A 24,399-nucleotide genomic window follows, 5' to 3' on the forward strand; every position below is an offset into this window, starting at 1 on the left:
TAGCTGACATTTTGTTCGAGGTCCAGACCTTTATTTGCAGTCAAGCTAACAAGCAAAAATATTCTCGTGAATAGCACTGCTATGGCATACTTGTACGGTATACCCGCAGATAAGCTGCACCCTGAATTTACATGTAGTAACTCAAATTTTGGGGAAAAGTTTTTTGAAAGTAAATCAAAGAAAATCCAAAGTCGAGTCTCCAGGAGTCTTCTTCATCGAACGTCAACTCTGATTAAACATTGAAACGGAAAATACTTCAGTCTTACCCACAATTTCAGCTCTTTAACGTAATGAACACCAAATTTGACATATGGTTGATCTTTTTCTGGTATTTTTTGACAGGTAATTCTTCATTGAACACAGTTTTTCCATGGATTTTTTGAGTGACTGCAAGAACATGCGTTTGCAGAACACTCCTGACTGGGGACTGCGGCTGGGGCAATAAAGAACAAGCAATACAAGATGGAAGCGTTCAGGTTTTGTTGTTATCGTATCGATAAAAAGAGATTTGGGAGCCATCTGTTGGAGCTAAACTTGTTGCATCAAGAGAGTTTCGTAATCAGTTCAGCTAATTTGCCATCAAAGTGCTAAACGGGGAGAAACAGTAGGCCATGATCCGCATCTACCGGTACCACGCAAATACAGTACTTGTGGTATTTATTTATTCTTATTTATTTATTCTCAGCTGTTGAAAATATAGACCATCGTCAACACTTTTAGGGGCTGTCAAACTTGCAAAAGCAATGACCAGTACTCCCTTGTAGTTTGATGTACTATTAATTTGCATACATTTCCATAAAGGTGTCAATTCACGAAAATTTTCAGCACCTTTCCAAATGTTCCCGCAGATAAGCCGCACCTTCGATTTTAAGCGAAGATTTTTGGAAAAAAGGTGCGGCTTATCTGCGGGTTTTTACGGTAAATGTTCAAAGAAAAATTACCAGCATTACATACCTAGAATGGATGCTGTACAACACTATAAAGTACTACGGATAAATAGGAATGTTCATGTTCATGTTCATGTAGCCTGCGTACGTTTTTTAGCGTGTTTAAAAGAGTGTTTCCGATATGCGTGCTCGAAACTACGGCGCCTGCTACGCAGGCTAATGTTCATGTTGTCATGACTAATGCACTTTGACTCTTTCTTGCGTTCTGAGTGTCACCACTTTATTGCTGTTTATGAACTAAAATCTTTGAACCCATAATAGTCCCGTCATTTTGTGGTTGGACCTGCAACTAATTGCAACAGAAGCTTTTTGACCGCAAATCATTTCGAATAAGTCTCTAGATCAACATACTAAAAGTCCCAAAGGATTCATGCATGGGAACATCTCGAAAATTTAACGAATTCTAAGTCGTGCTTTTGCGTAACATGAAAACGAGGCTAAAAAACAGAAGTTCTGTTATTATGCTTGTTTATGGCAAGAATTTCATTTATTTCATCCAAAAACAATGAAATATACTTTAAATATGCTTGAAAACTTTCATCTGGAGGAAAAATTAATCAAAAAGTATTCAATAAGCAAAATAAATCTCATTATATTTAAATTTTCAATTGTGAAGCGAATTGGACTACACCAAAAATGGTAGTTGCGATAGTTTATTATCCTTTTATGGATCGCACAAAAAATTTGCAAGCGAGCCAACAAATAAATATATCTTTCACAATGGTGAAATATTCTAAAAGAACATCGTTTGTGAAATGAAAACGAATTTCACAGTTTCTTCCAGCTCTTGTGTCAATCACGGTCATCATCGCTATCATCGAAATCTTGATGGGGTTAGCGATGTTGTGGCGCCGCGCATGTTTTCAGAGTGGAGGAAATACATGTGACTTCACTTGGGTTCAGGTCGATCATCGGTAGAAATGTTATTGATGACTTCCCCTGATGGCTACCCCGGTGGACAGCTTGCATCATTCCAGCCCATGCTGGGCGTGTGGTGTTAAACAGCAGGGACATCTTCCAAAGTATGTCCAAATTCGCTGTGGGATCTACTTCTCTTGCAACGACTATGTCATTGTACTTAAATTCCACTTGTGATTGCCTTGGCTCAGATGGCGGGCGTAGGCCAACTTTTCCAGCTGCTGAGATGTCTTGAGGACTTAACTTTCGTCTCGGGACGCTTCTTTTTCGGTTAGTGCCAGGAGTGATGATACAAATCATGGCCATGCCATGAAAGGTGTTGTTACCATCAAGGGTTCGTAAATTATGGTTCACATTGTCAGCTATGTACTGAGCAAACTATCCGTCATAATCTGGCATATCAGTTCCCTGGTCCACTGCAGCATTTTGATTAAACAGCTATACCTCTTGGTACGAAGAAAGAACAGAAGCCGTTGCGAAGAAGGGTGTCTGCACTGCTAAACCAACTTGTAAGGGCGCAAGAATCACTCTAGGTCGTGCCGTCTGAACAGTAGCCTGTCCAATTGATACTAACTTCATGTTATCTTTACCAACCAGAATACACTCCAAAAACATCTTTAACGTGGCTGGAAGGAAGTCAACGTTTTCCTCAGCTTCTGTTTCGATCGAAGGGAAGACTTCGTTAGATGTTTGAAGCAATTTGATGCCATTCTTGATCAACCTTGAGGCAGCCGAGTTCTGATAATACTTAATTTTTCCGAAACCAGATCAACTTCCTTTTGCTATGAGTGAAATTCGTGCAGAATAGCTGATGCAGATTCTAAATGTTAAAACATTTGGCTTTCGTTGGTCTCGGTTATACTAATCTGATCGCCAAAGTGTTCCTGAAGTCTTGCCTTCATATGGGTGTGGCTATATGCGGCAGTAGCTGAGTCACCAAGATATTCCTCCATTAGATCCATGACAGTCTTTTCTTACTATCCAGCTGATCTGACACACTGATTACTTTTGGCATTTGTTTTTTGGTCCTGAAGTTGACGCTGCATGGGTGATGGTAAACAGCACCGGCGGCCGGCAAATCATCTAGACATTTAAAATTCTCGCCTGTACCACTTCAGCCCAAGAATCCCCCTTTCAGAACGTGTGTCTAGCACAGTCTCTCTTGTCTCGAGTGTTGTCACACGGAACACCTCTCCTGGCTTTCTCTTTTGCTTCTCAAAATCAATTTTGTTACCACCGTAGAAACAGTCAGTTTTAAAGCTAAAGAATTTTTCAGTCTTGCGATCCAATGAACGACGTTTACTTGAGGTTTGCGAGCTTGCAATTTCTTGGCTTGGCCAATACTACTAGGGTGGCAATACGCGCGGCCACATGTCTTGTGTACCTTTTGACCGGGAATAGTTTGGATGTCATTGCGCTCTGCGCTTACGCGGTTTATACCTTCACTTCCCTTCAGACAGAGAGATACTATTTTTGACAAATTGCACAACACATTTCATCCATTTTAAGCTCTTGTTGGTCTAAAAATAACCAGGATACAAATTAGACTGTGTCAAACGTGCAATAGAATCATAGACGCTCTATGTTTGGCCCAATAAATTTCAACAATCGGGTTTAAAGCCTTTCGGAAATATATCATTCTTTTTAAGTAGAAGAAAGGATAACGTTGTTCTTATTTCAACTTACTGCAGCATTGTATGCAGTGATCTCGCTTTTTAGTAAATATTTTGAAACCAGAATGTAATACGTCGCATTTCAACTGCGTTGAAAGACTCAAAGAAGTACTGTAGCCGCAGAAAACTCGTTAGAATCGCTTTAGAAACACTGCATTGGATGTGATACACTATGAGTCAGCAAAGGGAAACTTCTCCATTTTGAAAGAAAAAACTACTCTTGAAGAGAACTCAGAATACACTTACCTGGTCTGAGCACAGAACATTGAAGTTCTTAAACCATTTTGTTCGACGGAGATTAAAATTTCTGCAGGTGTCAAACACAGCACACTATACCTGCGAACTCACCCGCCTTGGGTGTGAGTCTCATGCACGCCTCCGAGTTAAAAACTTCGATCTCACGCCAACTCACGCTTTTATTTCTCTTTCCACACGAAAATTAAGCTTCCTTTAATTGTATCACTATTTTTGAAGAAAGGTTTGAACAGTTCAACAAGTTTCATTAAAAAATAAAGAAATAAAAAATCGCTCCAGATAAAAAAGCCAACTTCACTTAATGTCATTCAGTCCCATACACAGGCTAGGGTTGCGACTTTTTTACGCGGCAAGCAACTAAAATAGACATAAAATTAAAGCTGTGTACAGATGAAATATCCCAAATTAACTTGATTTCTAAAATAAGAAAACCTTCCAATTGAGATATCGTTTCTAATTTTGTTGTATTTTTGACTTTTAAGACCTAAACACGCGCATTTCTGGAAAAGCTTTATTCAGCCTCGTTTCCGTGCATCTCTAAAAACGTGTCTCGGAGCTTCTAAAAAAACCATATTTCAATGACTTTCCCTTCCGGGATTTTCTGGGACTTTTAATATGATATTAATGATAAGTTTCTCGGTCAAAAACCGTTGGAATTTCTTCTGTTGCAATTAGTTGCAGGTTGACCCATTATTTTTAGTAAAATGACTGGACTATAAGGGGAGAATTAGACAGTACAATTTTGCCCACGATTGTTGCATACGACAGGCTTACACAACAACTACAACACAAATCATGCTATGTTTATTAATTAACCTACCACATCCTTACAACAGACATGTGTGCATGTCAGTGGTCCTAAGTCGTTAAATAGGCTTGTTGTAAGCTTGTCACATTCTCTACAACTTTGGAATGAATCCCACTAGATGCAGCTACAATGGGCTTGCCTTAACTTGTTTGTAACAGTTAAATTGGACAAGGAAGCAGAATTTGTAAACTCGGTTAGAAAGAAAATTAAATTGAGTGTGGGCTAAAATGACAGTGTGCATAAGTTCTGTTATATATTCACCAGAATAATACTATAAAAAACCATAATTTCACCGGAATTGCATGGAACCAGTTGAATCCATGGCTTTGAATTCAGATGAACGATAGTTAAGATTTTTCTAAAAAAGCAAAGAATGTCCAACATGTTTATTAAAACTTTACTATCTAGAAAGCGATGTAGTTTGCAGGCGCAAAAATGATGAAATACTCCTGACAACAACAATAAAATAGAAATAAAAGCTGCAAAAAAACAACATAATCGGACAGACGTATCCTGGTTTGTAGTCAAGATAAACATTGAAGAAAAACTGCAAATGCGAAGTAAACTCAAATTTCTCTTTCTGCTGCGTAAATTTTTAAATCACAACAAACAAAATGCGAGTACATGTTTACGACTAACCTGATTAAGACAAATTTCCTCCTCTTGTTCAAACCAATTGTGAATTTGTTGTAGTCCTTCATAAGTCCTGACCTTGAGCCAAACATTTTTCTGTCCAGCCCTCCCACTCAGTCAATAAGTACATATAATTCTATACTACAGTATTGTATACTACCGGTACTTACTTGTGAAGGTGCCAGTAACTGTTTGCTGATATCTAGATGGACTTATTCCAATTCCATCTATCCCAGATGGTGGCGGATTGAATGATTTGGTCCTCTGTGAAAATGTGTAATTCAACAAAACCATTACTAATAAATTTGACAAATACAGCCCTTTACATCATGTACTGTGAGATTGACCAAATAAACATGGTTTATAATTACTGTGACAGTATGTAATACAAATTTACACAAAAATATCTACATGTAATTAGGGTGGGATAAAACTGAAAATTTACAGCTAATTCGAGAAAGGTTGTCGAAAAAAAGCACAAAAGTGCATGCGACAAGACTGAAAGGCAGTATGGGCCGTGTAGAGAGCTACTGCACCTGCTGAATACTAATTAGATGGCGACATGACAAACGCGAGTTTGCACATTTTTTTTTTCTTCAGACCTGTGGAAACAAGTTACAGTGTACTTTCAGCCACACTGAATTTAAGAAGACTGAGAGCAAAAACAAATTCTTCACATGCAAAAATACACATTCCTCTAGGCCAATTAGTCTGGCGGCTTAGCTCGAAATTTTAGTTGAATTGTGCACTTTTTGATACAAGCATGAAACTTGGCACAATGAAAGTGGTCACCAACAGAAATTTTTTTCAGATATAGTGCCAAGCCCGAAAAACACCGGTTTCCATGGAAACCTTAATTTATTAACCCTATTCAGACCGGGCTTTTTTGGATCTTTTCAGACCTCCGTAACTTCCAGAATATTTAAGCAATCACAATGAAACTTAGGGAATATATAGTATGTTCAAACACCTATCTTTTGGTATACGTCACGTGGAAAGATGACATCACATGACGTGACAATGACATCATAATGTCAAAACAGCCGCCATCTTGGATCCGCCATCTTAGATTTCGAATTTTTTTCCAAAACGTCATAAAACCGCCCAAAATTACTGCAAAGTACTCAAAATCAATAAAACTGTGCTTAAAAACCGTAAAAGGATAAAAAAATAATTGCATTAAAATTATTTTTCATTAATAGAAACACGAAAATTACAAAATTGGGAAAACATGCCAGTCAAAATTCCGTTGCCATGGTGACGTCAAGTTCCTGACACAACAACTTACCCTACCAAATTATTTCCAGATAAATTTTAGATAAACTCGCAAAGTTTGTTAGCGTTTAGTTGAATCTTGAAAAAGTTATAAGCGTTCAAAGTCAGCGCGGGCACTTTCCGCCCCTCCCGGTCTGGATAGGGTTAAAATCAATGAAATTTCGTGAAATATTTGTTTGTCCTGGTTTATAGACAAATACTATTATGCCAGGTAGTGATACCAAGTCGCACGTACAAAATTTAGAATGAAATGCTGTAGTTTAGACTGTTCACAGCCCTATATTTTCCTACTTTTCTTCTGTTAGCGAATGGTTCACCGATCGCGAGAGACCTGGACGCTAGCGCAAAACGAAAGACGCGAGGGAGCAGAGGGCGGGGAACGACAAATCTTTTCCTATGAAATAATTTCCTATTAAATTATTGGTTTCAAACAGATGGTAAAAAGTAACAATTGTAAGCCTAATTAAAAGCATTCATATCTGTATTAATTTTATGAATAAAAATCAACAATAAAAGGTTTATAAAAGTACAAGAAGAAATACTTTGTGGGGAGGGGCAGGGGGGCCTCTCGGCTGAAAATTTCATTGCTGTTTACTAGCTTAAAATAGGAAATTGGCGTTGGCACTATATCAAGAATTGATTAGTATGCGAATGCTTGAAATCCTGCAAAGTTTGGTGCTTGTATCAAAAATCGCACAATTCAGGAGCTAAGCCGCCGGACTAATATGCAAAATTCAAGTGAATACCCAGACCACTTTCGGTCTTAAAGGGAACCTCTGTTGTTGAGGCAAGTTGACGTTGAGTTGTTTGAATTAATGCCTAAACTACAAATTTTACAGGACAGGGGAGAAACAACATTTAATAACAACCGTAAACGGAAAAGATTATGGCTTTTAAATTTCTCGCTCGGCGCCATTTTGGAATTTATGACGTCAGTGCGTTGCCCAATTGTTTCACACAAAAGAACCTCTGCTTTCTAATAATAGCGGCAATGCAGTGACGTCATAAAATTCAAAATGGCGGCGCGCGGGAAATTTAAAAGCACAAAAATTGACAAATCAAAGGCCCAGTATTCTAATGAAAAAACGAATCCGCGACTTTAAACAACCAAAACGATTTTAGACTGTGGTAAACTTATTATTTTGACCAGAACTGTTTTACAGTCGAGGTTCCCTTTAATATTGTCACGTGCAGTTTTATGCTTTTTTCTGACAATCTTAGTTAATTGTCAAATTAGCTATAATTATATGCTTGTACACTGTAGATTTTCCCCTTCACTTATTAGACTAAGCTAAGTGTATCCTAATTTTAGCTGATACTATAATTTCACAATCTGTTAAAGAAGTGCGACAAGTAGACAATACAGGTGATTCCACTATCTCTCAAGGAAATGAAAAAAAGTACAAGATAGTAAGTTTCAAGGAAATTGAAATGACTTGTACTTTTAAGTGCTTGAAAACGTGAATCTCAGCTTGCCCTTTGGGAAAGAAACTCTTAAAATTTTGCTTACCCAAGGTAGCCTCGGATAACGTAGAGTATGTATGTAACTATGTACACTGTAATGCATTTTCTTGCTTTCTGATTTGTTCACTGAGTCCCAGTTATCAGCCATTTTACCTATATTTGACCTAATCTGGGCAAGGATTTTTATTCGCAAGGTTCAACATTTAACATTTTCAATTGTAAGTTTAATTTCCAGGGCTTTTTACTGCAACGTCAGTCAATTTAGGAAGTTTTAATTTTTATATTAGATTTTTTACTCATGGTAATTATCATTTTTATATTTTATTTTGATTTAAGGTTTTAACTCGAGGAATATATTTCATGTTAAGTATAGTTCATGTTGATAATTAAAGTATCTTTATCTCGTGTTAAAAGCTTGCAGCAAGTACCGCTCAAATTTTAGTTCATCACAAAAAACCAATGGCTGAAAACAGCAAATTCGACAAGCTTTAAATTCAAGAAATAATCGGCAATGCCTTTCATAAAACCACACAAAAATGCCACAGTTACTGGTAATTCAACTACAGAAACAAAAGGATTGACACGAAAAGTTTAATCAGTACATTTGTAAAATGTATGTAAAACAAGTACCTGAGCAAAAAATTTTTTACAGGAAGACCAGGAAATGACACAATTTCATTCAGTGTTTGACATAAAATTAGGCACTTCAGTAAAGTTTGTTACCTTTAAATCTTGGTCTTAAACTTTATTTTACAAGTTTTTCAAGCTTAAATAATTTATCACCAGAAAACAGATAAATTAAAACAAAAATCGCCAATTTAAGAGCTATATTAGGAGAGTTTGGAGAATTGAAAGAAACTTTGTAACAAAGGTTTCTAAACTTGTAAATATTTTGAGCAAATGATATATACCAGTGGCCATTTACAGTAGTCAAAGTTGGCCTTATTTTGTCCTTCGTCGGTGAGACACAAATGGCGACTGAATTAATACGCCCAGTTCAAAAGCTTCAAATAACAATTTGAAAAAATTATTACACGTCTTTAAAGTGTAAGGGTAAAATAATACTTGTGCTTAGTTTCGTTTTAATAGGATTGTTTTAACGCCTCCGCTCTTTTCTCAAAGAAGTGTGAAAATTTGAACCTTCAAAGCGGCGAAAACGGCCATTGTATCCAAATTTCAAACACTTCAAAACTTTTTAAATTTTGCCCGTAAAATAAAACGCTGAAACTTAAAACTATTTTTCCTCGAATAAGTTCACCTAAAGCAATGTTTTGGCCAAATAAAAAAAATTCGAATTTGGGCGAGTTTCTTTCAATTCTCCAAACTCTCCGAATATAGCTCTTAAATCTTTCGTGGAATTCTCCTTGCTGCAACTAAGAGACCAAAAAATAGCATCTGCGAAACCGAACCAGGAAACTATTTTTGTGACGTCCCATCTTTTGTTTTCTCTTTGGCCAATCAGATTACACAAAACGCTATTTTTCAGTGAAGAAAAGCGACAGCCAGAAATGCGTCTGCATTGGCAGGCTACCTAATGATGAAAATGCTCTTAGTAACTCACCTGAAATTTCCAGCACGTTGGTGTTGCTGCGTAAGTGCCACACACCAAAATACCCCCTTGTGGTGTAAACAGAAGCAACTTAACATAATTTTGGCAGTCACCCTAGTGAGGAGATTAAAATTTGATTATTATCATAATTTAGAATTCTGTACCTAAAAAAGCACAAATCAAGTTACAATCTTTGAGCATGTCTAATTCATTGTCTTGTTCCTCACAAAGCAACTTTCATTTTTGAGGGTTATGTCATTTTTCTCAACATCTATTTTGAAATGCAAAATTCCTTATAATGATAAGCCCTAAAAAAAGCAAAATAAATGTTTGCAATAAGATATTCAGGGCTCGACAAAAACTTAAAGGAGAAGTTCACTCCAGAATGGCCATTATTTTTTTTTTACGCCAATAAAAAGTTTATGCAAAGATATGTTATTCACCAAAATTTCAGCTTCTAAAGAGCGCTTAAACCCTACGACATCCTTTTCTGAAGTAGCCCAAAACTCGACAACTGAACGCCGCCATCTTGGAGCTGTTAATGTATGCGTGACGTCAAAGATCTCAGCCTGAAGTTAAGCAGGAAAATTTTAATTACTTCAAACTTCTTGTTTCTTTGTAGTGGCTTTTGTTTGTCAAAATGCCTGTTTGTGCAGCTCGATTTTGCTTAAACAGAGCTCCAAGAAATACAAAAAGAGGTATTTTCGTTTTCACTGTCTTTCAATATTTAAAGAACAATTGCTCAAAAGCGGACACAAATATTTGTGTGTTCCGGCGTTAAATCGGGGTCCGATCGAGTTCATTCTCGAAGTGCAATTTTCTGCAACTTTTTCAGGTTGATCTATTATTACCTATTCTTCGAGACCCTCGATTTTTCTCGTCGTCCCGCTCGACAATCTGTCTCTGGGTCTCCGAGGATGATCATGATACCAATGTTGCAGTATTGCATACGGTACGTGCATGTTGCAATCAAGATTTGTGACAAACAGAACATAAACAACCAATAAGTCCATAAACCGCAATGTCGCCAATGTGCTTCGCGGTAATAAACGTCCTCTTCCACTTTTCGCGTCAGTCGTGACGACATGAACGCGAACATTGCTGTTTCGTTTTGTTTACAACATCCATCCTAGTTATTTTACGCCGGACGTTTCCTTGAACATTATAAAAAATTACCAAAGTAGCAGACCGTACCAGTTTGTCGTAGCAGTGCTACTGAAAAGAATATATTTACAGTTTGCTTGACCACAAATAATCGCCAGGACCTCGATCAAACGCTCCCAGGGTTTATTTAAAAGTTAGCAGTTTTGACCCGGCGTTTATCTGAAGCTGGCGTTTAACCAGGGACCCGCGTTTAATCGAGAAAATACGACGAAGTCAACAACAACAACAGAGAGTTTATCTGGTTGATTAAAAATCCTCCCTGAAATAAAGTAAAAAAGTGAAATAGCATAATCGTAACATTGGTTGGTATTGCGTCTGCCTTTTTCTTTTTTTTGGGAGGGGGGGGGGGTATTTTCACTCAGTAGACTGTATCTGTAATCTTTTTCGAAGCAGTCTTCCGTATAGTTTTCGGAACACACAAATATTTATGTCCGCTTTGGCAGGAATTTTTCGTTTCTGTCCATTCTTATAATCCATTCGTGAGCATTTTTTCTTTCAGATATTGAAAGACGGTGAAAGGTTTTTTGTATCTCTTGGAGCTCTGTTTGAGAAACATGGAGCTGCACAAACAGGCATTTTGACAAACAAAACAAAACAAGGAGTTTTGAGTATTCAAACTTCAGGCTGAGCTCTTTGACGTCACGCATACATTACTAGCTCCAAGATGGCGGCGTTCAGTTGTCGAATTTTGGGCTACTTAGAGAAAGATTTCGTAGGGTTTTAACGCTCGTTGGAAGCTGAAAGTTTGGTGAATAACATATTTTTGTATAAACTTTTTATTGGCGTAAAGAAAATAAATGGCCATTCTGGAGTGAACTTCTCCTTTAAAGATGAATTCCAGTCCGTACTGCGCAATCTCGGCTGCAATGTTTATCGGAGCCCAACACGAAGGAATGTTTACAAGCAAAACTAAAAATTCCGCGACAAACTTACCTTTTTCTTCATTATTAACGCCAGATATCCTTGCAGAACAAAAAATAACGAGTAGAGGAACCTTGACTATTTCAAACCGACGTTTCAGCTCATCGGAAATTCTTGAAGTAAACGAACTGTAATGGCGGACTAAAAAACTTCATGTATGCTGTCACCGAAGTGTAACGTTTCAACGAATTCAAAACAAAAACGAAAACAAACCCCGAGTCTGCGCAGTAAGGACTGGAAATCAGCTTTAAATACCAGCTTGCAAGTAACTCTCAAATTTTGCTTGCCCGGACACTTTTCCCCCTTGCTCAGGTTCTTAAACTTATTAATAATTCATGACCCCCCCCCCACCCAACCATAAATAAAAGCCCTCTAAGAGGACATGTGGTTACTGTCTGCAGTAAATAAGAATGACAATGATGAGAGAGGAGTTGTATCTTTAGGTTTATTGGATAGCACCTTATTGGTACCTAATTTCGCAGGAACGGTACTTTAAATTTCGCGATTTTGACAAGACAGTATTGGTCAGTATTTGCCGGTGTTTTATTTTCGCGATTTGGATAAAAATACGTTACAAACATTAAAAACATGTCAAAAAACGTTTTAAAAAAAAACTCCATTTCAAGTTCGTAGTTTGGGTTAAATATTCGTGCAGTGTGTCTTGCTCCTTGACAAACGTCCCACGAACGAAGACTTAAGACCTCAATGCTGAATGTCCACTTTTTTCTACTGTTGAGTATTCTTCAGATTCATTTCCTTCGATTCTAGACTTCAAAAGATGTCTTTTAATCATTAATGGAGAAAAAACATTGCCTTGAAAAGGCCTCAACAGATCAGATGCCATTTTCTTTGTTTGGTCAACCATGTGAGTAATGGACATGGGAAAACGAGCCTGCAATGTCCCATGGATACATTTTCAGTATGTTTCGGTCAACGGTTACACAAATAAAAAAAGTCGCTGACTTACTTACTTACAGACCAGTCAGCATAATGGTACTGGCTTTGCTAAAAGAGCCAGTAACCACAAAAAACATAGAAATTCATACACTGGGTTGGGGAAAGAGAAAGCTGGAGGTAAAGGGGTGCAAGAAGTGGCAAGTATGAGATTATGTTTTCATGTTCTCTTGATATTTGAGGTCTGTTTGTGATGTACAAACTACAATCAGAAGTCCATGCAGAAAATGAATGACATTGCTCAAACTGTTGAAACCTTGCAAAGGTTATCAAACCGTTCGTTGTCCTGTTTATACTTTTGGCATTAACTACCTTTGACTGCGTTGTTATGACACAATTAATTGCTTAACAAAATTGTTTACAGTCTAGCGCTATCAGCCTAATTAAATTGTTTTTGTTTGTGCTGTCTTTGCGGTTCAATGTCATTGTTGAGGTTGCTTTGACGCAATTTATTGCTTTCTAATGTCTTATCACATGAGATCGAGACCATCTGTGCCAGCCAGCCGGTTAGTCCAAAATGGCATCAAACCATAATCAAATGGCATCGAATAGTATGCGTTCTCCTCCATCAAACGTAATAATTGATACAATGTAACTTGTAATTTTACTGAGTGGAATACAATTCCGGAGTAATCATGCTCAGACACAATCAAATTGAAATCACTTGCCCAATTTATTACTCCCTAAATTGTACCCCATTCAGTCCAACTGGAACATTTACCTGGTAATGTTATATATTCATCTGTCAACAAACAAACTTACTTCTGTAAGTCCCAAATTTGAGCATGCTTGCAATGCCTCCTTGCTTGGTAGTAAAGTTACAACCTTGATTAGAACAACAACAATGAAAACATGTACACACTGTACATTACAAGACATTGTAATAATTATTATAGCTTAACTATGGTTAGTCTCAAGTTACATGACACCATACTTAGCAAGTGCTTCCAGTGGACGTTGTGGTCATACCAACGCAGTTAACTACAGTTAGTTTTGATTAACCTAGATGCCAAAAAATTCAAGCTTAATTGGTGCTTGCATTTTTGCCGTCAATTTTTCCTTGTTAAATGTAAATTTTTTGTTTGTTATTCAAAGGTTATTTTATTGATCGGTGAGCGCACCCTCATTATTCTTGCGTAGTTTACACAGAAACTTAGAAGACTTCTCATGACACTAACCCTTTAACTTAGCTGTGATGTGACCACAGCCATTCTGACAACATAAAAATCACTATCTACTAAAAATGACCTTGACCTCCCAGGACATCAATAAATTGGCCCTTGTAGATTGAACACTGTTAAGTGATGGTATGTAATCAATTTGTATAAAAATAAGGTACTCACATCATTTTCAGCTGATAATAATCGTAGAGTAGTTAACTCAAGTCTTAACAGCGAATTTCTGTTAAAAACAAACAAACAAATCAAATATAATTACCGTAAAAACTCGTGTATAAGCCGCACTTTTTTGCCGAAATTTTGGGCTCAAAATCGTGGGTGCGGCTTATCTACGAGACCATTGCATGCAATTTTACAGGGCATCTGACAGGATGCGGTGCAGTGGGGCGGCTGTGCGGGTCCACATAAATCTGCATAAATCGCTCACACTGCATCCTCCGCATCTTCTGCGCATAGCTCTTTACTATCCTCACAAACAAAAATAACAACTGAAGGAGACTGATCATTTTGAAAAAGTTTTTCCTCTCAAAACAGCGACGAAACCACGCTTTTCGTCCGTGAATAATTTTAAACCCCCAGGCGTTCCACGTGTCTTTTGGCGATGGGCCTGGATACTAAGCTACGAACGCTTTCACGAACACAGCGCAAAATCAGGTGCAAAATTTGATGTAAAAACTGTGATGAACGAAGAAATACCTGTCAACGAATGGCAGAAAAAGATCAAAAATGTTAAAGTTGGCAGAAATGATGTTTATTCTATAAAGTTCTAAAATTCTGGGTAAGACAGAAGTGTTTTCCGTTTATGTGTTTATAGTATACATCCTGCACATCGATCGGAAAGGCTCAAGGAATCAACTTTTATAGCTTTATTGATTGTTGAAATTTCCTCATAATCCAGCATTTTTTTACAATCAACTGGGCATTTTCCCGCCAGGTTTTATTTATTTTTTTCTCAAAATCATGCTTGAAATTTGGGGGTGCGGCTTATCTACGAGTGCGGCTTATACACGAGTTTTTACGGTATTTTATAAAATTAAATTGGTTAAACCAAAAGTTCTCTCTTCAGTCTGGTTTTGTTAGAAAAAAATTATTTGTTGAAAGTACAGTCTAATTAAAATAATGCACATGCACACAAGAAGTGGTGCAAGATGTTCTTGTGTTGCAAGAACACACAAGACACAAGTGTTCAAAAGAAGTTAAAATTCCATGTATTTACAACTGGTTTACTGCACAAATAAACTCTCTCCAAGAAATAAGAAATCTAACTGCAAGAAGTTACACATTTAACCACAAGCCACAAGAAACTAAGAAAAAAGGCACAAAACACAACAACTTCATTCATGGTATGGCATGCCTGGGACTCCAATTTGGTAATTGTGATGATTGATTGAAGAACAGTTCCCTGTAGCCGACTGTCTGTCTTCTGAGTCGATTTGTTTTTAGTACACACTGTAGTTGATGTACAACAATGAAATACATAATGTACAATCTTTATCTGCTTTAATCACTTTCTGCGTCGGGTTTACTCCCATGTTTACTGCTCTAAAAAAAAAAATTTCTGTTTTGGGAAATTGTTACAAAGTAACTCTTTATCAGATTTATCCATTTCCATGATACGTAAAATATGAATCACCCAAAACTAGTTGGAAACCATTTTGTGTCTGATTGACATGTGCTGAATTGGGTTTTCAAGGACCATTCTTTCAGCATATTAATTTTACTGTTTAATGCATATTAAATTAATTGTTTAATATCAGAATGGAGTGAGTGAGTGAGCAAGCAAGTGATAGAAGTCAAGATTCATTTTTATTAATACCACATTACCATGAGGTAAAAAGGAATGAAACAGATACAGTTTAAAGAACACTTTTCACTTACACAGCACCAACAATCAACCTGTCATTTGTCTTATCAACGAGAATTCTTTCTATGTGTGACACTGAAGTTCCATTTGAAGGAAATCTGACACAGTCTAAAAGGAACAAGCAAACAGTTCAGTAGCGTGTCATAAATAATGAAAATCACTGCCACTGTCCAAAATAACAATAACTATTGCAGCAGTACTTAAAGACATACATACATAAAAAAAATAATGTTGTATTGCTACCCTGCCAATGCACGGCTAAAAATAGCCCTGCACTGGCATGTTAGAGAATTAGAGGAGCAGTACCTGCATGTGGCAAATGGCTTTCCATTGTTGAATTTGCAGAACAACTTTCCAACAGTGTACATGTATGTCTATTCTCTCGCAGTATTTTTAAAATATCTTCTATGCAGCACAATTCTATCAGAAATGGTCTACAGTAGGACCCACTATCTCGAACTCACTTTGTTCAAACCTTACATATTATCTTGAACAAAAACTAGTTTCCCCTGGATTTGACTGAGTTTTTTTATTCAATTTATTATAAATTGGTAATACAGTAAGACAAGAACCAAGACAAGTTGGCTGTCCATAAGCGGAAATATTTACCAATCACTTTTCATATTTGTCATCTCATGCACCTAAATGTAGATCTATTTATATAAGTCACCATTTGAAGGGATGTACTTGCATTGTTAAAACCAAACTAATTGTAAAATATTTATTAAAAGTCAAAGCCAATTAATTTAAAATGACTGAATAAGAACTGTGATTAACTCACAACACTGAGGCTATAATAATATGTACTTTATCATAATGATCAGAGGCTAATTTCTTATGATCATTGACCATTCCAATAAAAGCATATATTCGATTCAACATTAGGTAGTTCTTTCAATGAACTTCTTCAATTTACTTGGTGGTTTGAACAAGGAAAATGTTATTATTAATACAAAGTTAGAAAATAATAAGATTATTACTTACTAATTAATTGATTAATTTAATCAATTAATTAATTATTAATTAATGCATATATTTTGGGGACTAAAATTTTTCACTGGCGACCAAACCTGAACAGTCTGTGGCCAAATATAATGGCCACTAAGGAAAAAAGTTAACTTGGAGGGTTAATAAGACATGAGCTGACCAACATTTTTCACTTGACAATGACATCCTAAAGATGTCGAAAGATTGTATTTAACTCTTTCAGTGCTAAAGTCGACTTTTGTCGACATTTGGAGGAGCAGTCAATGAACCACTTGTGACGTCATTAATTTAAAAGTCAGCAGATTTTGGTGATAAGCATCTGATAGAGCTAGGTTTGACCTTTTCAAAGAACTATTCATTTTGCGTATCGGTTGCATCCTAACAGAGCTAATCGAGAAAAAGTCAATCACTTTTTAGTGCAAAATCGGGGCTTAAAAAGGCCAAAACACCTGTAAAAGATCGAGGTTCTCTTGACAGGGTTTACCAATGTTTTTATCAAAACTTTTTTGGTCTAAAGGAAGGATGGATACAGTAGAAAGTAGTGGAAATAACAAAGCCAAGAGAAACGAAAGGAAAAGGAGCAAGAAAAAAAAATGGAAACAATTTCGCAAAAAAAAAAAAAAAAAAAAAAAAAACAAGTCCAAATTTTGGCTTATGCGCATGCACCAAAGTACATTTTTGTACAATTTTTAATGGAATCTTCCTCAAAATCTTGCTGCATTGTGGAAAAGTGCTTTTTAAGCAAAGTTAAGGGAAATTCAGGATCGTACCATCAAAAATTCAGTTTAACGGTAGAAAAAAACCCAGTTTTTGGAGAAATTCAGCACTGAAAGGGTTAATCATAATTAATGATCTATGCAGGGCTGTCATTAAGGGCCGTAACCCGTAACACCTGTTACGGCTGATCATGAGCTCACTCAATGTTACGGGTGAAAATGTTGATTGTTGTTACTTTACACTTGCATTCAGAACAAAATGCTACAGGTGATAACTGCATAAAAACTTAATGACAGCCCTGTCTATGTATTGAAAACAACGCTTTACCTTGACAATTGCAATAGGAATAAACAGCTTCACCGCTACACAGTATACAACACCGAATGAGAACTGGCAATATCACCAAACACATAAACTTGCGCATAATACCTAAAGAATAACATATACCAAATTAATGTTTGCACGTGTATAACTTAAAGTGAAAGCAAAACTGTTAATTGTTAATTTCTGTTTCTAAATTTTTGTGTTTTCCTCCAGTTCCTTAGTTCTTATTATAGCAGTTGGAAAAAATTAATGCACAGTTCAAGAAAATATCTTCACCCACCCAATGGAAGGTCATTAGAAATTCTGAAGGGATGGGGTTTCTCAAAAGCCAACATTTTAAAGGAGAGTATGAGCTTAACTGGAATTTCCAGTTAAGAATTTCCTTTCTTTTTTTCTTTTTTTTTTTTATTTACAACACAAACGTACTAATACTTACATATATATATATAAATATATAACAGTAAAATCTCAAGAGTTAGTTTATATGGTCATTTATTCGCTACTCTGAGTTTCATGCCTCGTGCGAGGCAATCATCAGGCGATATTACAAAAACTTAAGACACGGTACCAACATTAACTATGCTTACAATATTTACGAAACTTATGTTTTAACAGACTAAAGCTGAGCACCCTTTCTGCTAGTGAGACGCAGCTACTTTTTTGCTAGTTTGCTTCATTCGACTAAACTTGTCACTCTCTTGCTGGATACATCAGAGGTTCTTCGAGCAACCTCATGGTAATTCGACCTTCGCATTTTGTTCAAATAAGCGTCCAATAATGTAACAATCTCACTTCATTTGCTTTTGAATGTTTAATTTTTCCATGAGAGTTGCATTTTTGATGGTTTGTGCTCTCAGGCTTTGTAGCGCAAATTCTATTTTTTCATCACTAAAATAAAGGGTAACCTTTGATCCTCTTTAGCATTAAGTTAAGTTCCTCAAGTGCGGCGCTTATTTGAGGGCAGTGCTTATTTTAAATTTGGACGCCGCAAAGAATCTAATCTAAACGAAACTTCTACAGTAACTAAAAGAAGTGTCTTTTGATTGTCATATTCGTCTGTTATGGAAGAGAGTAGTTGTGCTTGCTATCCCGACAAAGCTTACGGCCTTCACAACTTTAACATAACTGCGAATTGTTAAAATTTTGGATAGAAATAAATAATAGGCGAGCGGTAAAACATAATAACTTTGAACTGCGAAACATCGCTTTTGATATAAAGGAATTTCAAGACTGTTTTAGAGTTTCTTTGTCATGCTTTTTTTGGTTATACATCTACATCTACATTTTAATATGTCGGTAAAAAGTCCATACGGATATCACACCAACGTCTAATAAATATACGGAATTTCTCGAATAAAGAGAGAGACCCTGGAAACAAAGTTGGAGAATAATTTATTTCTGATTGACATGGCTGAATTGCGCTTTAATGGACCTTTCTGTCAGCAGGTTTAATGCATAAATTAATTGTGGTTTGATATCAGAATGGGATGAGTGAGGGAATTCTATATTTAAACATAACATGTCATAACATAACCTCATTACATGTACCATTCAGTAAAAAAGAGGAAGGGTCGTTGATACATTTTGTTTCAGCAATCTGTTAATACATGTAAGTTATGGGGTTGAGATGGCTGGCAGGTTTTTTTTCAGCTGTGAAGAAAAAAATTGTAGTTTTATACATGCCATGGGGCATGACCGACTACACATGGCACACTGATGTCCATAAGATAAAAGAAACAAACTCAGTGCAAATGATAGAATGACATTTTTCGAAAAAACAAAAAACGCCAGCCAGAATCGATCTGACACAAGTCGCTCATTCCAAACCATTCATGGATTTAGTGTGCTTGTTGGCGAACACTTCAACGAGCGATTTTATTTTGCTATTTCGTAAGTGATCAATTCAAATAACTCTACTGACATAAAGGACAACGAGCGACTTGGAGCAAGTCTAAGTACAATAGAGGACAGGGTTTTTACCAATCAGAGCATACGTGCAAACTATCTTTGTTATTTTATAAAGAATGATAAACAATTTAACCTTCATAACCTTGCATAAAAAAGTCACAGACAATTTTACTTTAAAAGAGAGCATGCATTCTCTGGGACGATTTTTACCAGCGCCCGTTTGTTATCAATTTTCAAGACATGTCTACTCTCGAAACTGACAGCTTGATAAATTCTCCTGAAAATAAAATATCTATCTTTACCGAACAAATACAAACACATTTTCCTTAATTTTTTGCGGCCCTCAACAAGCCTTATTTTACTCTTAACACCAAAAGAGTGGTTATCTGTAAACATAACTATGTAAAAATGATATATAGTATGCTAAAAAGTCTAAAAACTACATCGGATCGTGTCATTCGCACGACATCCACGCGTAAGGCGATGGAATTCTATTCGCTTCAGTAGTTAGCGACCAACTGGTGCATGTAAATAGCAAATACCAACCCAAAACGTTTTAAACTGGCTTACCATACAAAATACACAAGGAACTCGAACGGCTTCTTACAGGCTTCATTCAATATTTGCTAGCCTTCGAGTTGGTCACCAAAGAACTCTGGAATTTGTGGCTTTATGGAGGAGTCGATCAGCAGACAAACACATACATTCAGAGTAACGCACGATCGAATAATGGTAGCATATAAAGACTTGCAAAAGACTTCCTACACATAAGGAACTAAAAATAATGTCTCTGAATTGTCTCGTGTAAAATGCGATGAAACAAACATATACCTGTTATAGCTAGCCTGCATGACTATGGGACATGAGTTCTCATATTTTTCAATGCAAGAGTTCTGTTTCTAGAGAGTGTATCAGGTGATCAATCCGGGTAAAGCAAATGAAAATGGTTTAAATACTCTTCTCGTTTCGATTTTAATTGTCTGTTTTAAAGGAAGGTGCTTAACGGCAAAAACATTTCTTATATTTGCTATCATCGATGATTGACTCGGCTTCAGTCGACAGTGGGTTTTGTTGACAAGTTCAAATAATCGAGTACTTGTATCAGATGCCAAAAAATAAGAACCATAACTTCGTGAAGGCAATACTTATAAAAAAAGAAGGTGGCATTTTTGGTATTCTATAAACATTTTTATTAAACAGACTACAATTTCGCGCTATAAATATTAACGTAACCGTTTGTAGCAAGCGGAGCATTCGAAATCCTCCGCTGCATGCATTAAAATAGTATGTGAATCCATCAACAGGGACTCAACAGCTACGACTTTTCCCAGTTTACAATAAAAAAAACGAAACATTTACTACGGAAGGCTTTGAATTTGACAAACTGTGGACAACGAAATGGCGTGTATTGTGTAAAGCTTAGGCTAATTCGTTGTTGTAAGTTTAATAAATTAGAGTACGTGATAAGCTTGACAGTGCACAGAGATCCTGCACACATTGATACCAAACGTGTATTATTTCGCACTTACCTTTAGCTCGGTCTTTCCCACGTCAAAAAAATCCTGTTTAACCCCCGAAAGCAAAACTTCCCTGCATTTAATCGACGAAATCCGACGACAAGCGGAAAATACGCACTACTATCTCCAGTTCGCGGTCAAGTTTTGCACCAAGGACACCAAGCACCTATAACAAAGGACTGGTCACGTGCTCAAAAGAGGCGGGATATTGAATTCAAAGAACATTAACAATGGTCACGACAAAAAGTAAACAACTTTGATTTCGTAGAAAACAAAAAAGACGCTATACGCGCGCTATAATATTTTTAGTTGCAAAGAAGAAGTAAGTGGAAAAATGAAAGACAATTAATTAAGTCACGAAAACATTGTTTATTTTAACGGTAAAGACGTTGTGAGCCGGATTTGCGTAATGAGTGGGCGAGCTCAGTTATTTCTGGTCATTAGAGAGGTTAAGCATGACGTTTATTTTTCCCGCGAACGGCAAAAATTCAACTTCTACCGTCTGCCGTTTGGTGTTCATACGCGGAAATGAGAAGTTCTTTCTTTGTTGTGAATGAGGGATTTTTCCCATTTTTTATGAGGGATTAATTTTAGAATTTTATTAGAAGGTAGCAAAATGAAAGGGAAGCTCGCGTTTGCAGTTTGCCATATATATAACGTCAAGCTTAATCTCTCTATTATTTCCTCTAACCTGCAGATTATGACCTTCTGTGGAACAGTAAGGTCAATTGTCATTTGCGTGTTTTGGTGTGAAAGAAAAATGCAGGAAAAATCTACTGTGATTTACGACTACCGTGTTTCCAAAACTGAACTATTTTAACACAAAAGCGACCGATCAAGACGATCACTGCATGCAGCATGATGTCGGAGGAGGGGAGTTAGTACGTTCCAACGTTTTAAAGGATGAGAAAAAGGCCAAGAAACAAGTTAACAAGAAAACCAAAAAGTTAACCGACATGTTGTCCGAAGGTCGTACGAACTCCAAACTTTTCCAAAACATTTTCCGAAGATTACCAAAGACTGCCGTGGAAGATCCGAAGATATTTCGACTAAATATCGAACTCTGACAACTCTGCAAGCTGATTGATCAAAAATGATATCACACATGTGTGGATATCATTTTTATTCACGACCACACATGTGTGATACCATTTTTATCGAATTGCTACCACTCGCAATTTTTTTTTTTTTTTTTTTTTTTTTTTTTTTTCAAACGAGCACCGCCACGGCATAATTAGCAAATTTTAGCACTTTTTGGAGCAAAAAAAAAAAAAAAAAAAAAAAAAACCACTCGCTATACCACTGTAGTTTTATATATAATAATATGGGTTAAGAAGTAGAAGGCAAACAACCAACCTGTTGGGACTGCAAAGCAGATGGGGCTGGGCATGGGGGGGGGGGGGGGCTTAGCCCCCTCAATATTTCCGAAAAATAAAGACTTTCCATGGCCATAAGAGTCAGCCCCCCCCCCCCCCCTCCTCCCAAAATACTCTGTAGTCCCTGTCCTGGTGGGTTATTTTGTCTCCCCACTCCCAGTGAGATTTTGACCTTCCCAGCCCTGGTCCTCAGTGGGTGCAGAATGTTGTTGAATGTCACTGGTCTAAAGTCTAATGAAATAACACTTTTAAAAGGCACAGTGCTGAGTAGGCAGATAAAACGCCACACACAAGTCGACTAACATTTCATTTAACTTAACTGAAGCATTCGGATTGCAATGAGCCTAAATATGTATTGTTCAGTGTTTTATTCATAACCGCCATCGGTTTCTTTAAATTTCTACAGTTCGGCAGTCTTGTATGTCAACAGAGAATCAACTGCAAAATAGAAACCTTGGCAGATTGTGCTCCTAAAAGTGGCATATTATGATACGGACCCTGCAGTGCTCGAAATTTTGCCAAACTATGCCAAAATTTTGCTAGAATTCCAAAATTATATATGCTCCTGATTTCCGAAATTATACTCACAAAATGACGTAGATTCTGTACATAGAGGCACCGCAGGCACACAATAACGACACCAAATTATGATGTTTTGGTTTTTCAATATATCATTTATGAATTTATGCTCCAAAAAGTGCTAAAATTTGCTAATTATGCCGTGGCGGTGCTCGTTTGAAAAATTATCAATCCGCAGGATCCGACTCTTCCCTGGTTCCAGGGTTTTTTTTTTTTTAAAACTTTTCTTTTTTTTTTTTTTTTTCTCTTTTTTATTTTATTTTTTCCCCCTTTTCTTTTTTCAACTCTCCCCCCCTTTTCCCCCCCCCCCCCCCCCGCTTTTTGGCTCCGAATTATGCTAGCACAATCCGCAGGATCCGACTGACTGCGAACGTAAGACTAAAACTTCAAGGGACCGCAAACGATAATGCTGCTATTCGTAGGATCTACTGAGAGATCTGATCAGCAATAAAATGAAATAACAAACAACTGCAAGCAAGGCTGATCAACCTACGTGAAAAATAGACTTTGCGAGACAACACCACAACTAGAACCGATACAGCAGGATTGCAACCGCAGACAGCTGTTTCTCGGGGGCCGGTGGAAGAGGAATTATCGGAACTAACTTATTCATTATTCCTTCACATTTTTCTCGACTTGTTCATTATTCATTTTTAGACTTTTCTTGTTATTCATTATTCCCTATTGCCTAAATAGGCCTTAAATGCATTAACGTCATATGCGCAAAATTCACCACCAAGCCTCGTTTACGCGAATTATTCGCAACCTTCGGCCACCTTCATTCAGTTTTCACGTTGGTATTCTTTTCATCTTTGCTGCTTAGGGAATTCTTTCATGACAAAATTTGCAAGTTTGCACTTCGAAAGCGAGGCTTGTTGGTGAAACTAGCCAGTCTGACGAAAACATGCATAAGAGCTATTAAGTGACCGTTAATTTTGTATGGGATGGGGGTGGAATTTGATTGACAGTGCCTGGAAAATACATTTGCCCTCCTTCGTCATCAGATATTTTTAACTTGCCCCCCTTCGTAATCCTAATATTTTATATGACCTACCTCCCCTCCCCCCCCCCCAAAAAAAATGACAACGTATCAAGCTAAATTTCGAATATCAGACAAAAATTCAGTTTAAACAGGATCCTGGTTTAAAGTGATAACAAAAAAAACTGTAGTGTATTGTTGGGTCGTGATTGTTACTTCGTCGATAACTGTGGCTCAGCTTTAATTGTTTGCAACCAGATAGTAAGTGGGATCGACTTGATGCTGCTTGATACATAATAAAGTAGGAGGGTCCGGGGGCATGCTCCCCCGAGAAAATTTTTATTTTTAGAACCACAGAAACGCTGTTTTATGCATTCTGGTAGACGTTTTGCACTATTTTAGATGCCAT

The 24,399-nt window shown here is 36.9% G+C and overlaps 1 protein-coding gene across 3 annotated transcripts in view; it reads right to left on the reverse strand.

The window, feature by feature from the left end:
• LOC144658212 (semaphorin-4A-like) overlaps positions 1-21,328 on the reverse strand; it is a 49,347-nt gene extending 28,019 nt beyond the window's left edge. The window contains exons 1-7 of one of the 3 annotated variants that reach the window (XM_078518603.1): positions 21,069-21,328; positions 17,635-17,736; positions 15,618-15,711; positions 13,905-13,962; positions 13,324-13,386; positions 9,535-9,636; positions 5,405-5,498 (exon numbers count right to left, since the gene is read on the reverse strand). In XM_078518603.1, the coding sequence (XP_078374729.1) occupies positions 5,405-5,498; positions 9,535-9,636; positions 13,324-13,386; positions 13,905-13,962; positions 15,618-15,711; positions 17,635-17,731 (508 nt within the window). In that variant the 5' untranslated portion in view covers positions 17,732-17,736; positions 21,069-21,328. Of the gene's footprint in view, positions 1-5,404; positions 5,499-9,534; positions 9,637-13,323; positions 13,387-13,904; positions 13,963-15,617; positions 15,712-17,634; positions 17,737-20,109; positions 20,346-21,068 lie in introns of those variants that run through there. The other 2 variants (XM_078518595.1, XM_078518613.1) reach the window with 2 other exon arrangements.
• Between the last annotated feature and the right edge of the window lie 3,071 nt (positions 21,329-24,399).

Source organism: Oculina patagonica, chromosome 1 (assembly GCF_052425735.1).
Source record: "Oculina patagonica isolate OP01 chromosome 1, crgOcupat, whole genome shotgun sequence".
Lineage (NCBI taxonomy): Eukaryota > Metazoa > Cnidaria > Anthozoa > Scleractinia > Oculinidae > Oculina > Oculina patagonica.